The sequence below is a fragment of the Aureobasidium pullulans genome, assembly GCF_000721785.1.
Source record: "Aureobasidium pullulans EXF-150 unplaced genomic scaffold scaffold_22, whole genome shotgun sequence".
Lineage (NCBI taxonomy): Eukaryota > Fungi > Ascomycota > Dothideomycetes > Dothideales > Saccotheciaceae > Aureobasidium > Aureobasidium pullulans.
In genome coordinates, this window is record NW_021941042.1 from 314111 (window position 1) to 326656 (window position 12546).

At 50.3% G+C, this 12546-nt stretch overlaps 7 protein-coding genes across 7 annotated transcripts; 2 read left to right on the forward strand and 5 right to left on the reverse strand.

The window, feature by feature from the left end:
• Positions 1-21: 21 nt before the first annotated feature.
• On the reverse strand, positions 22-1521 carry M438DRAFT_104120 (uncharacterized protein). The gene is made up of 2 exons (XM_029898660.1): positions 210-1521; positions 22-144 (listed from the first exon to the last, which is right to left on the reverse strand). The coding sequence occupies exons 1-2, from the start codon at positions 1162-1164 to the stop codon at positions 56-58; spliced, it is 1044 nt and encodes a 347-aa protein (XP_029757085.1). The 5' UTR covers positions 1165-1521; the 3' UTR covers positions 22-55.
• Positions 1522-2661: 1140 nt separating this feature from the next.
• Positions 2662-3725, reverse strand: M438DRAFT_280779 (uncharacterized protein; the record flags this gene model as incomplete). The annotated part of the gene is made up of 2 exons (XM_029901188.1): positions 2662-3218; positions 3269-3725. The coding sequence occupies 2 exons, from the start codon at positions 3723-3725 to the stop codon at positions 2662-2664; spliced, it is 1014 nt and encodes a 337-aa protein (XP_029757086.1).
• Positions 3726-4029: 304 nt separating this feature from the next.
• M438DRAFT_358504 (COP9 signalosome-like protein complex subunit 4) lies at positions 4030-5289 on the forward strand (the record flags this gene model as incomplete). The annotated part of the gene is made up of 1 exon (XM_029907262.1): positions 4030-5289. One exon carries the CDS (start codon positions 4030-4032, stop codon positions 5287-5289), a length of 1260 nt encoding a protein of 419 aa, XP_029757087.1.
• A 714-nt stretch (positions 5290-6003) lies between these two features.
• On the reverse strand, positions 6004-6504 carry M438DRAFT_104170 (uncharacterized protein). The gene has a single exon (XM_029898662.1). The coding sequence runs from the start codon at positions 6324-6326 to the stop codon at positions 6057-6059; it is 270 nt and encodes an 89-aa protein (XP_029757088.1). The 5' UTR covers positions 6327-6504; the 3' UTR covers positions 6004-6056.
• Positions 6505-7294: 790 nt separating this feature from the next.
• M438DRAFT_104168 (uncharacterized protein) lies at positions 7295-7769 on the reverse strand. Its single transcript, XM_029898661.1, has one exon. The coding sequence runs from the start codon at positions 7638-7640 to the stop codon at positions 7344-7346; it is 297 nt and encodes a 98-aa protein (XP_029757089.1). The 5' UTR covers positions 7641-7769; the 3' UTR covers positions 7295-7343.
• A 688-nt stretch (positions 7770-8457) lies between these two features.
• On the forward strand, positions 8458-10404 carry M438DRAFT_243732 (uncharacterized protein; the record flags this gene model as incomplete). The annotated part of the gene is made up of 2 exons (XM_029899571.1): positions 8458-9260; positions 9324-10404. Coding segments are annotated over 2 exons (1884 nt in total), but the record flags the coding sequence as incomplete, so codon positions are not given.
• An 872-nt stretch (positions 10405-11276) lies between these two features.
• M438DRAFT_358506 (uncharacterized protein) lies at positions 11277-12458 on the reverse strand (the record flags this gene model as incomplete). The annotated part of the gene is made up of 1 exon (XM_029907263.1): positions 11277-12458. One exon carries the CDS (start codon positions 12456-12458, stop codon positions 11277-11279), a length of 1182 nt encoding a protein of 393 aa, XP_029757091.1.
• Between the last annotated feature and the right edge of the window lie 88 nt (positions 12459-12546).

The following is a 12546-nucleotide window of genomic DNA, read 5'->3' on the forward strand; positions in this document are numbered from 1 at the left end:
AACATCGTCGATCGTAGTGGGTAATAGGAAGCGTTATGCTGAGTGAGATGTTTAATCAACCCATCATACCCAACACAACCTTCACCACAGTATCTTTCCTATACTCTGGTGTATCCCAAGCACACCTCGCATCAACAAGAACTTCTACTTCAAAGTCAGCTCATCCATATTTCACACCAAAAGAAACACCACTCGTCTTCAAAACTCACCATCCAAAAACTCCTCAACCGCAACTTCAACACCTCCTCTTCCTTCCCTTCCCAAACACACTTTATCTCCTTCTTTGTCAAATACCCAATTTCTACTGCAGATGAAGGTCGCAACCTGTAGAGCGGACCACCACCCTTGCTCCGTGCCTCTTGGTCTGTAATAAGGATTCCAATCGTCCCTACTCATCATCATCCTCGCCACCTCCCCTCTAACCTGTGCCTCGGGAAACGCAGTAAAATAGATTGCAAACACACGCCGGAAGATTGGATCATCGTCGGAGTGAGTCTGGAGGAGAGCAAAGGCTTTGGCGATGGTAGTGGTGTAGATTCTATGAGCGAGGGATTCCGCCGATGAAGATGGTGTGGAAGGGTGTAAGGGGAGGGTTTGGGGGGTCAGGCCGTAGAAAGCTGGGCCGGAGAATATGGTACTGCCGGTTTGACCTTGTGGTGGAGAGGTAGTTTGGAGTTGAAGTTGAGAAGATGGCATGGTGTTGTATGGCAATTGAGTAACTGTTGCAAGTCCAGTATCCGGGGGTGTCGGTATGCCATTATCGTTGATATTATTGTTTCCAGATTTCGAAATCGTCGATGGAGGACGATGGACAAGTTGCCCATTCATTACCCGCGATGCATCCTCTTCGACCTCTTCAACATCTCCCTTTTCGATGATTCCTTTAAACTCTTTCATCGAATCTCTGATTTCTTCCGCTAGCACCGCATCCTCCACCTTCCCCAAATGTCGCAGGATCTTATCGTTCAATCCCAAGAAACAAGTGCTCAATCTTTCTATCGTCGCTTCTAAACCTTGCATCTGTTTCGACAACGTGGCTATCGTATCTTCTTTCCTCTGTCGATATGCTCGTTGTGCTTTACAAGATTGAGCTCTACGGTGCTGTGCAGCCGCCTCATCCAATGCGGAGATCGGTGGCTTGGGTTTATATTTGCGTGGAGGCATTTTTCTTGGTGTTGGAAAATCGATCGTTATCGTGAATAGATTGAGACGCGGCTCCGTATAGTAAGATAAAAAGTGGTGTTAGTAAGGTTTCGATTGTAAAAGCAGGGAAGTGGGAAAAGGTGCGAGAGTTATGGTCGGGAGGCGTTAGTAAGGCATCTTGAACGTTTTTTCCGAATGGGGTAATTGCTTCCCCGAGTGATGCATCATCAATGGGTTTTTGTAGACCTCCCCGACAAGCTTTTTTGAAGACACGAAGATATGTAATGAAGAGTTGGGATCATCGTGATGGCATTGTCATGAGGCACCGCGTAGAAGTGGACAGTCGTGCTGCCAATTCATCGATCCATAGCCCTTCTCAGACAAGACAGCCATCATACCATGTGAGCAGAGTGAAAGCACTGGAGATAACCTTTGATCCGGAGGATAATTTTCTAGATGATTTGGTCATATGAAGATCTACGACAGAGTAGTACGAACCTTGAACCTGGTTAGCAAAGCTGAGGCAACGATTTCAGCAATGGTTTCAGCAATCCTGGTGGCCCGAACATGAGGCTGTCGCTAAGCCAGAAGTTGAATATTTCCAGGTTCACCTGATGCGATCGAATTGAACATCGGAAGCACAGAAGAGGCACATCAAACCACGAAGGTTGCATCTTCTCTACTGGGCGAACCTCGTCGCAGTTCGTGCAATCCCACATTGCAGTACGAGTAGGCAATGATGCGAAGACTTGCTCACCGGTCGCTCGTCTGTAATCCAAACGCTCACCACAAAGACGGCAACGATCAGTCCCAGCAAGCCTCAGAAACTCAACTGCCGCCCAATCTGACATACGAAAACAGCCGGCATGATGCAAGATGCGTATCTAGATCCCACCCGCAGGTCCGAGCCGATATTCAACATGCGCATCGCAGGTGGCAGGTAGCAGTTGGCGTATGTAAGAAGTGCATTACCGAGACATGTAGAAGAGCGTGTGATGCTGCCATGTTGATGGTTGCATGTTATATGCGAGTCCCGGAGGAAAAACAAGGCGGAAGGCTGCATAATGGCATAGGGCTGCGCGTCTGCAGATGAAAAATCTTTATCCTTTACCCAATACCCGGTGTCATTCCAGATCTGACATACACACTTTGAAGGAGATGTATTGATACACTCTGGCGGGTCCAGATCCGGAATATCTTGGGCAGCTGATCTGAAACATTGCTCTACGAGACGGAGACGGAGACGGAGACGAGCGTGATTGGATTAGATTGAGAAAAGAAAATGTTGTATTGTGGGTATTTGAAAATAGAGAAAAAGAAAGAAAGCCTTCGTGACCTGTTTTTGAGCCATTTTGGTACGAGGAGGTACGAGTGAGCTCGTCTAGACCTTGACGCCGAGTGCATGCAGTTTCCAATTGAGACCAAGAACGCCAGAGATGCAAGAAATGAGAGGGTGTCATGAGAGGGGGAGGGGAAATGAAAGGGAGTGACAAGAGATGCAAGCGAGAGAACAGCAGATCAAGAGTCCTCCATCTTGACATCTTCGTAACCGTCTTCATCCTCGTCGTCATCATCGTCGTCATCTTCCTCGGCGGCAACCTCTTCCTTGACGTTGTTGGAGTCGATGTTGAGAGTTCTCTCGTACTCGGGGTTGAGCTTGTAGTTCATGGCGAACCTGCCACTACGCATCAGAGTGGCAATCTTTTCGACAGTCGACTTGATGAAAGCCTCAGGCTGATGCAAGCGCTGCTTGAGAGCCTTGAGCGACCAGTAGCGATATTGCTTGAAGCAGTCTGTGAGGAGATCGAACAGTTCTTCCTGGCTGACGCGGACGGCCTTCTCTTGTTGTTTCTTGACTGGCTTCTTTGCTTGGGTGGCTTTGATGAAGCTGCTGAAGGCTTGGTTGGCTTGGGTGTTGGAGTGCACGTTTGCTTCGGGACCGGATTCGAAGCGAGTTGTGCGCTTGGGGTGGAACATTTCCATGAAGCGTTTGTCGGTGAGGCGGCGGTATTCGTCGTTCTCGACAGCGGTGACGGCCATTTCATTGGTGACATAGCCTGCGAGGGCGGTTTGTTCTGTGGGTGTCAGTATCACATGGAGAGGGGAGGCTTCAGAATAGACGTACTCGGAATGGAAGAAGTATAAGGCTTGTTCTTGTTGACCTTGTACTGGTTGTTCCTCTGTCCATCCTTCCTCACGCGGTTAGGGTTCCAGGCCTTGAAGCCGGGCTGATCACGCTCGGAGAAGACGACGGTGTTGCTGTAGCCGGCGCGGGTGGTGGTCAAGTCGTAGAGTTTGGGCACGTCGTGGTGCTTGGGGTGGTCGTGCAGTTTCATGCGGACTCTGGATGTGCCGTCTTTGTTGCCCTGGTGATAGACGCGGATCTTGCCCAGCTCAATCTCTTCGTCGTCGGCCATGTCCTCCCAGGCCGTCCACAGCCACTTGGGCAGTCTGCAAAGCCATGCTCTTTGTTCCTCCGGGTTCGCTGGCATGTGGCATTCGCCAGTGTCTTCGTATTCGTCGGCCTCGTGCTCGGGCTTGATGAAGGCGCCATCCTCTGTCTTGATTCCGTTGGACGACATGATGTGACGATGCGCGACAGGCAGGAGAGAGGGAGAGGGAGAGGGACGCTGCTCTTGTCGCATTGCGCCGTCACTCATTCCGCTCGATTGTTGGCGCACGGGCTCTTGCGTCTCCCCGGATTTTACAAGTGACGTCGGCCATTTACCTCCGACAATCCACGGAGTACTCTACAGTAGTGAGTGTCAATCAACACCGAGCTCCTTCCTCGCGACAAGTCGTTTCTTCGCCCATGTGGATTATCCTTGGTCGCGCCCTCCAATTTCACACTCCCGCCGTCACTCACTTCATCGCATCAACACAGCCATGGTTTCGGAACAGGTGACAGACGCTCTGCTCGCGCTTGAAGACGCCCAGGCGAGCAAGAAGGCTCAAGGTTACAATGAGCTGCTCGACAAGATACTTGCTTCTTCCTCTGCTTCCGATGACCTTCCCGCCAACTTGATCGCCTATGTGCAGTCCATCCTGGGCGACTCTGTCGGCATCGTCACATCACGCCCTCTTCTCGCATCATTTGTCGGCAAGCTCGCCTCTCTGCCCGATGCCGATATCAAGATCCAAGTCGGCACCAACGCCATCGACGCTCTCGCTCCCAAAGTCGTCTCCTACGAAGACCAAGACAGCCAGATAAAGCTCATGCTAGCCGACAGCTATGAACAGAACGAAGACTTCACTTCCTCCGCAAAGGTCCTACAGCAAATCACTCTGGACAGCTCGCAACGCCACGTCTCTGACGACGACAAGGCCAAAATCTGGACCCGCATCACTCGCTGCTACCTCGAAGAAGATGACCCGACAAACGCCCTCTCCTACCTCAACCGTGTCAAGAACGTTATTTACAACGTCCAAGACCAAACCACGAAACTGCAGTTCCAACTCTCCCAAGCACGCATCTCAGATTCCCAGCGCAATTTCCTCGACGCCTCAAACAGCTACTTGAACCTCTCTCTCGAGCCCGTCATCGACGAAGAAGAACGCCTCCAGGCCCTGTCCGCCGCAATCATCTGTGTCGTTCTCGCGCCCGCCGGTCCCAAGCGCGCACGTCAACTCGCCCGCCTCTACAAAGACGATCGCACACCACAAGTCAATGAATTCGCCATCCTTGAGAAAATCTTCCTCGATCGTGTTCTATCACCAGAAGAGGTCAAGGCATTTGCCGAGAAGCTACAACCACATCAAATGGCAAAGACGGCCGACGGCAGCACCGTGCTCGACAAGGCCGTCCTGGAACACAACTTGCTTGGTGTCTCGCGACTCTACTCCAACATTCACATCGACAACCTGGGCCCCATGTTGGGCGTCGACTCCGATCGTGCAGAAGCCTATGCCGCGCAGATGATAGAGCAAGGACGTCTTTCAGGCTACATTGATCAAATCGACGGCTTGATCCATTTCAGCAATGACAGCGGCGCCGATGGTGCAAAGGGCGGTGCTGCTAACCTCGGCACTCGCGAATTGCGCATGTGGGATGCTAATGTCCAGGCCCTGTGTGAGGAGGTCGAACGTGTTGCTACCATGATCCAAACCGCGCATCCCGACTTCTACGCTCTGCACATGGGTGCTTGATTCTTACCTTTACACATTTCTGAATTCTCATGGAGCAGGAGCATTAGCGGATACTAAACGGCGTTACTGGACTGTTACGAAGGAGATATAATTATCACGCCGTCAAGATTTGCTACATAGATGGGTTGCTCAGTAAATCGCTGGGCAATATATGAAAAAACCAAACCACCCCTTCACGATTCCTGCTACTCCATTCGTGCCTCACTGTTGGTCAACCTCAAAAAAATCGCCGCCCCAGAATTGGCGATCGGGTCAAGACGAGAAGTATCAGTGTTAGACAGCACCGGCAAGATGTTCCCCTAAGGCTCACCATCCACTGATCCAGTTTCAGCATTTTCCCCCTTCTGTAATGCTCGACATGCCGATTCCCATGTTTCGTGCCCCCGTTTGGGTCACATATGTGTTGCCGTACCATATCCTTTCCATCTCTGTATCACCAAGCTGTCAACTGTCAACCCCATGCTCTTTGCCGTGATGCCTGGCATGCCGCTGCCCGACGGTTGTCGCCCCCGTGGCCTATCTGCTCTTTCTTGGATGCAACACCGAGGTGCTCCTGTCCCTTGTCGGATGGTCTTCCGGTGTTGAACTCGACCGCTCTATCAGTGTTACGCACTGCTTCCTCCGAGATGTTTTGCAGATCTACGCACGTTGGAGATGCGTAAGGTCAAGTTGGAGTATGGCAGCAAGTACCAGACAAGCAGCAAAGTCGTCGCGGAGAGAGGCGATATCGTGTATCACCATGCTTTGAGCATCTTCTCGCTTGTTTGTCAACCCTTTGACAGCTCGGTTGTACAGGATTTGATGGGTGCTGGTAACGTGATGGCAGATGTGCTACCTTGCTCATGTGCCTGATCATCTGAGCCTCTACCCAACGATATTCCTACATTCATGACCAGCTGAGAAATTCGGAGCCCAACCATACTTGCCTGACATGGTCTTCGTGCCGCATGAACGAAGTCAGAAAGGCAACAACAACAAACAAATGCACCAAAGAAGGGTGTTTTTTTCCACATATACGCCCTTTTGGGAGAAAACATTTTTCAAGCACCGACCAATGACATTTTGATACAATACTTGCTAGCTTACCAGATTATTCGATGGAGCCATGTCGTTTCACCAAACAAAGAACAGTACTCTTTCGCGACCAAATAGAAAAATCACCCCGAGGCAAAGCAAAAAGGTATTCCATCCCGCCGGACCAATGATGTTATTGCTACCCAAAACACAACATGCAAATGGCCATTGCGATTGGTTATTAACGGTCATGCGGGAGGTTCGGGGAATCTTGTCTTGGAAACAACTTCAAGTCATCTGAGTGTGTGTGTGTGTGTTCCTTCTTCGGGCAGCAAAGGCAAATTCAGTCAAAGGATCAAAAAAACGGAAGCGAGAAGAAATGGCGGAATATATTGTCAGGCTTGGAAGATGGCTGTCAGCACAACAACAGGGACAAGGGGTTGAAGTGTCGTTGCTGACTTGTATCAAGGTCAAGGTTACGGGCGGCAGCGGGAAGGGAGCGGCCCTCTTCGGCAAATCAGAAAATCAGAAACGGTTTTTTATGCTGTTTCGCTGCAACGACCGTGTGTGTGACGAAACGACATGCCTTCTTTACTTCTTCTCCTTTTGTCGCAAAGCAAAAAAACGCCAAAACAGCTGTACGCACCCGAAGAGTTGCGCACAGATCGATGTGGCTCAATGTCGATACACGCCTGAGAAACACCGAGCGGGAAGAAGGCCTTTTCTGATTCGGAGCGGGTTTTTCGTCCTTGCATCCGGCGCGGTTGAATGTGAGGAACTGGGTCCCTTTTGCTCCCTATGCTCCTTACTGCCCAACACGCTCGCTTACTGCGCGCGGCTAAACCGATTGTTGCTAAACTGGATAGCTGGGAGTGACAGCAGCCGCCGTGTTCAGGGTCAGGTGGGTGATTTTTTCTTTGCTTGGACGTCCTTCAAGCAATAGACTTGCATGATGGGCTCTTCTGGGGAACGCCGATCTTCCGACTCATGGCAGGCATGCAGGTGTGTTGCTGCTGCCTGCACCGCGCAAACTCGAACCCTCATGGCTCATGCGAGAGAAGCCGAACGTCCTTCATCAATTTGGCTTCTGTCTCAACACGCCCAGACACATGTCGCCATCCCTGCCAGAATCCTGTGGCGGTCGCCAAAATCCTCCCAAGGGAAACATGTACTGTACTTGTAAGACCGGACGAATCGCATCTTGACAAAACTCGTGACTTCGGTTGAGAGGGGCTTGTTTCTGGCTTCTTGGACGAGACATGGGGTGGCTGGTCGCTTTGACCTGCTGCGGATTCGCTCTGGCCAATCGATAGCCAGCCCGCACCGCCTCTTCTCATGCAAACATGCCCGACTCACGAGGCGCACTACGCATGCCCGCATTACTCGAATACCTTTCGTGATCTTGTGAGGATAGGGCTTGTCTATGCCTGTGGATGACACTTGCCGGCGGCGGCCTGAACGCGTGTGCGAGGGTCCATCTTCAAGCAGTCACAGGTATATCGCATCCCGCGTGCCGTGTCACGGTCTTGGGTGGAAAAGGAAACTATCCTGATGGGGTGCCCGCGCGGCTCGGCCAAAGGAAGGTAGTATCATTATTATTGTTGCAATCGCACGAACCGGCATGCTCCCGTATCGGCGCGCCCTTGATTCTGCACGACACTATTCATCCACATCCTTTTGAGCTCCCAACCCTTGGGGGAAGTGCTGCACTGCGCTCTTCGTAATTCGCATGCGCTCTCATCAAATCTTGTGGTTTTTTCCTGGTTACGTGGGGCAGCAGCGAAGACGAAACAAGCAGAGCACACAATCGATCGGGCCATGACAGCCTTATGGTTGTCTTGTGCATAGCTACTTATTCAACCTTGGTCTTCATATGCTGATAACCTCTCTACCCTTTTGACTCGGTCATTCACTCCACCACCACATGAAAGTATTCTTATGAAAGCACGCTCATTTCCCTTTACGATTCACACGATAAATACATCACGCACTTCAAAACATCTCTATACCTTCGCTCCCGCACACCTTTGATTATCTTCCGAGGTTGTTGTCTCTCAACATCATCATCATATCCCCAGCCTCACTACTCCACACCGCCTCTTCGCCGAACAGGGTTCGCATCTGCGGCGTGGATATTAACAACAACGCCCCGCTATGGCTTTCCACCCTTCACATCCTCACCCTTTTGGTTATGATATGAATGCCAATCACCTGAATTACGACACGCCTCAACAATCAAATCAACCCACGGAATACTATCGAGACAATAAACCCGACGCAGATCAATCGATCAACAATGTCGCCATGATGCGTAACAACTCTACCAGCCACAACTTCCGGAAAGACTCTGTCGCGACAAATTCTGGTGCGTTGAACGATGCTTCGACTTCTTGGGATCATAAGCAAATTTATCCTGGTTCTGCTTTTGATCAGTCACATGCATTTCGACAAGGCGACAACAGTGGTTACGTTCAACATGATCACACACAAGTCTATCCGCATGCATCTCAAGAGTGGATGATGTCGCCGGCCGGATCTGTAGACACTACAGGCTTTGAAAGCTATCCAGGAGCCAAGTACGAAAACTCGCCCTTTCCTGGAAGCCTTCCGTCTGAGCGATCAGCCTTTACGCCGATACACGGTCATGCCTTCCCCCAAGCACATCATGTGTCGAGTCCACAAGCGTCACTGTCACCTCCTTCACATCCCGACTGGATGGACATGACCGGACCCAATAAGCCTCTCAAGTCAGCAGACGTCAAGCCAATCAAACCCCGTCATCAACCCATTCTCCGACGGGAACATCGCGATGGCATTCGAAAGAAGAATGCCAAGATACCTATTCCCTCGGAGATCACCCTCGAGAACATTGATGACTTGATTGAAGGATGCGTTGACGAAGACGAAATGAAGCAACTGAAAGCACAGAAGCGACTTTTGAGAAACAGAGAAGCAGCGTGAGTAACCCATGTTCCTTCGATCCTGTCTTTTACACTCAAAAGCTGATTTATTCATCACAGTCTCGCCTCTCGTCAGCGCAAGAAGAAGCACACTGAAAATCTGGAGCAAAAGGAGAAACACCTCGAGACCAAGCTGATGTCCCTGGCCACTCAGGTCGAACAACTACGCCTTCAGCTCAGCACCGCCGAATCTCAGAAACAATTCTTTGCCGCCGAACACGCAAAGGCTCACGCAGACATCCAGACTCTACACATGGAGAAAGAAGATTTGATCTGCAACCATACCAAAGAGACCGCGAATCTTAGAGGACAGATTCGCTGGTACCGCGAGCAATTTGAACAATTCGAGGGTGAAAGTATTGCGCCAGCCATGAGCAAAGGACCGAGTAGTACCGGCTTCACCGACTTCAATCTGGAGATGGATGGGCTGGCTATTGAAGATCATCCTTGGGACAAGTTTATCAATGTGCATGGAAGCGAGGATACCGACTACCTGGGCGATACGGCGGAGTCTTTCGCTACAATTCAGCCGCCGAAACAATTGGAACATCAACAACAAGATACCACCACAAAGACGGCGGAACAACCAGTAGCCTCAGGAATCTTGTTCATGTTGCTTTTGTGTGGAGCTTTCGTGGCCTCTCGCTCCTCCTCAACATCCAACACCTCGACGTCCCAAACATCAATCATCCCGAAGATGCCCGAAGATGTCAGAGCAGCAAGTACGGAAGTCCTGAACAATCTGCTCAAAGACAATCCCAAAGAAGCTTCCCTCTTCCTTCCCGACCTCGCCTCCTCCCACCAACAACAGTATTCCACCCCCACAACAACCACTACTTGGCCAAATCAACAACACAACAATATGCAAACACTCCACCACCATCTCACCGCCCCCACCTCCCTCCAAGAAGCAGAACAAGCTTTCGCAATGACGCCAGCACAGTATGCGGCACTGACCACCTATCCCTCCCACACACCAATCCCACCTCTCCCCACTGCACAAAGTCTGCGACCCAACTTAGCAGAAGCCCTAGGCAAGATGAGAGAGCAAAGAGGCGTCAGTCAAGCCGAAATCTACACCAGAAGTCTGCTATGGGAACAAATCCCCGAAGACGTGGTTCGCGAGTTCAGAAGAGCCGTTGCTGCCAGAAACTCGGATACGAATATGATTGAAGGAAATTGATGGATGAGATATGATGGTCCTAGAACGACAGCAGGAGGATTTTGGCGAAGAACAGTCGCTGTGATTTTTGATGACGATGATGATGATGATGATACGATGATGGTGTTTTTCTGTTTGTAATGTTTTTTCTGTTGGAGATGAGATGAAGAGAAACGAAACACACGACTGCATATATGCGAGAAAAGAACTCGCAACGACACACGACAAACCAATATTACGACTTTCCATACAGACGACCACACGAAACACGAACTACGAAAACTACACTAACGAACAAACCACGACCCAACCATCTCACGCCCAACACAGCGATTTGTTTTTTCCTTTTTCCTCGAACCCTGTCCTTTTCCCTTTCCTTCACCCTGTCCTTTTCTCCTTTTCTCCTGTTGTATCCTCTCCCTTTTTGCTGTCTCTCTCCTGTATTTCCTGATATGGCGTAAGTGGGTTGGATCCAAACACGAAATTATGATAGGCAAGGGGTTGAACGTCTCACGACCATTTTCACATGACACATGACATTCTCCATATCTGCTTTTTGATCAAATCTTGTATCTAATTCATCATCAAATGGCTAATGCCAAATTGTCTTCTTATCCAAACGTCTTGAATTTCATGATCTTCTTCTTCTTCTTCTTCTTCTTCTTCCAGATATTGGATTTTCGAAATACGGGTAGTCATGAGTTTTATTGACGTCGGAGAATGAACTCCATCAAACAGAAAGACTTGAGAGAAAGATAGAATTTGGGTAGATGCGAAGGAGGGTGATTGGGGGTATCATAACATCGTTTGAATTTGCGCTGAAAGATAGGGAGAGAAAGAACAAGTCAAGTCTACTTCTTACTCATCCCAGCAGCTTGGACATATTTGGCAAAACTCAGATCCTCGCCAGACATCTGGTTACCCGCACTGAGAGCTTCTTGATAGCGCTTCTGCAGGGTATCTTGACTGACATCTTCGTCTTCATCTCTGTCGACCAAGGCACCATCATCCTCATCTTCCTCTTCGGCTTCAGAAACGGTTTCGGCTTCTTCTTTTTGTGCGCGCTTGTTTCCTCCCACGCGCATATCCTTCATCATACGAGCGACTTCTTTTTCACGGTTTGCTTCCTTTTCTTGCTCGCGTTGAGCCTTTCTGCGGTCGAGATCGGCTTTGTAATCTTTGTTGAATTCTTCGCGCTTCTCTTCCACAGCTTCGAAGAAGGCGTCGATGCCGGCGCCGGTCATGCTGCTTACACCCACGACGGAGAGGTTGTTGTAGAATTCTTCGAGTACCAAACTCATGCTGTTGAGGAGAGAGCCCATGTAGCCTGAGCCGCCGGCGCCTGTTTCTGCTTCTTCCTCTTCCTCTCTGCGGAGAGCTTCTTGGAAGGACTCAAAGTCGCGCATCCAGTCGATTGCTTCCTCTTCTGACTTGACATCGTTCTTGTTGAAGACGAGGATCATTGGTAGGCGGGTCTTGTACATGATTGAGATGGCGTAGAGCATGTTTGACATGAATGTTGAGGTGGAGGCGGTGGTGCGAGGAGTGTCGATGACATAGGCGAGGACGGTAGGGAAGGACGAGGCGAGAGAAGAGAGCAGAATGCTTCCACTTGCTGACCAGACAAAGACTTCGATTTGGCCAGGTGTGTCGACCAGAACGTGCTTGGGCACCTTGTGTTCTTCTCCCTTCTCTTGGTTTTCCGGCAAGCAGCGCTTCTCCAGGATGTTCAAGACTTGGTCAATCTTTGTCGCAAACAGGTTGAGCGATGTGAGGATGCCACCGTTGGGGCCGAGGTTGTATTGTTTCATGACTTCGCGGTAGTTGACGCTGTCTCTGATGTCGATGTTCGAGTCGAAGGGGACTTTGCGCACGGCGGGATCGAGGTTCATGACATAGGGCGGTGTTTGTTTCGAGTGCAGATGCGAGTTGATGCGCTGCATGAAGGTCGTCTTGCCACTGCCTGCCATACCGACGCAGACAATGGTGACTGGCGGCTGTGCGCCTGTTGATGCTGCGGGTGTTGACTCCATTGCGACGATGTGGTTGTGATGTTGTGTTGATGGGCAGGAATTATTTCGATGGTGACGAAAATCGGCAGCCACTCGGGTGGTCAATGCA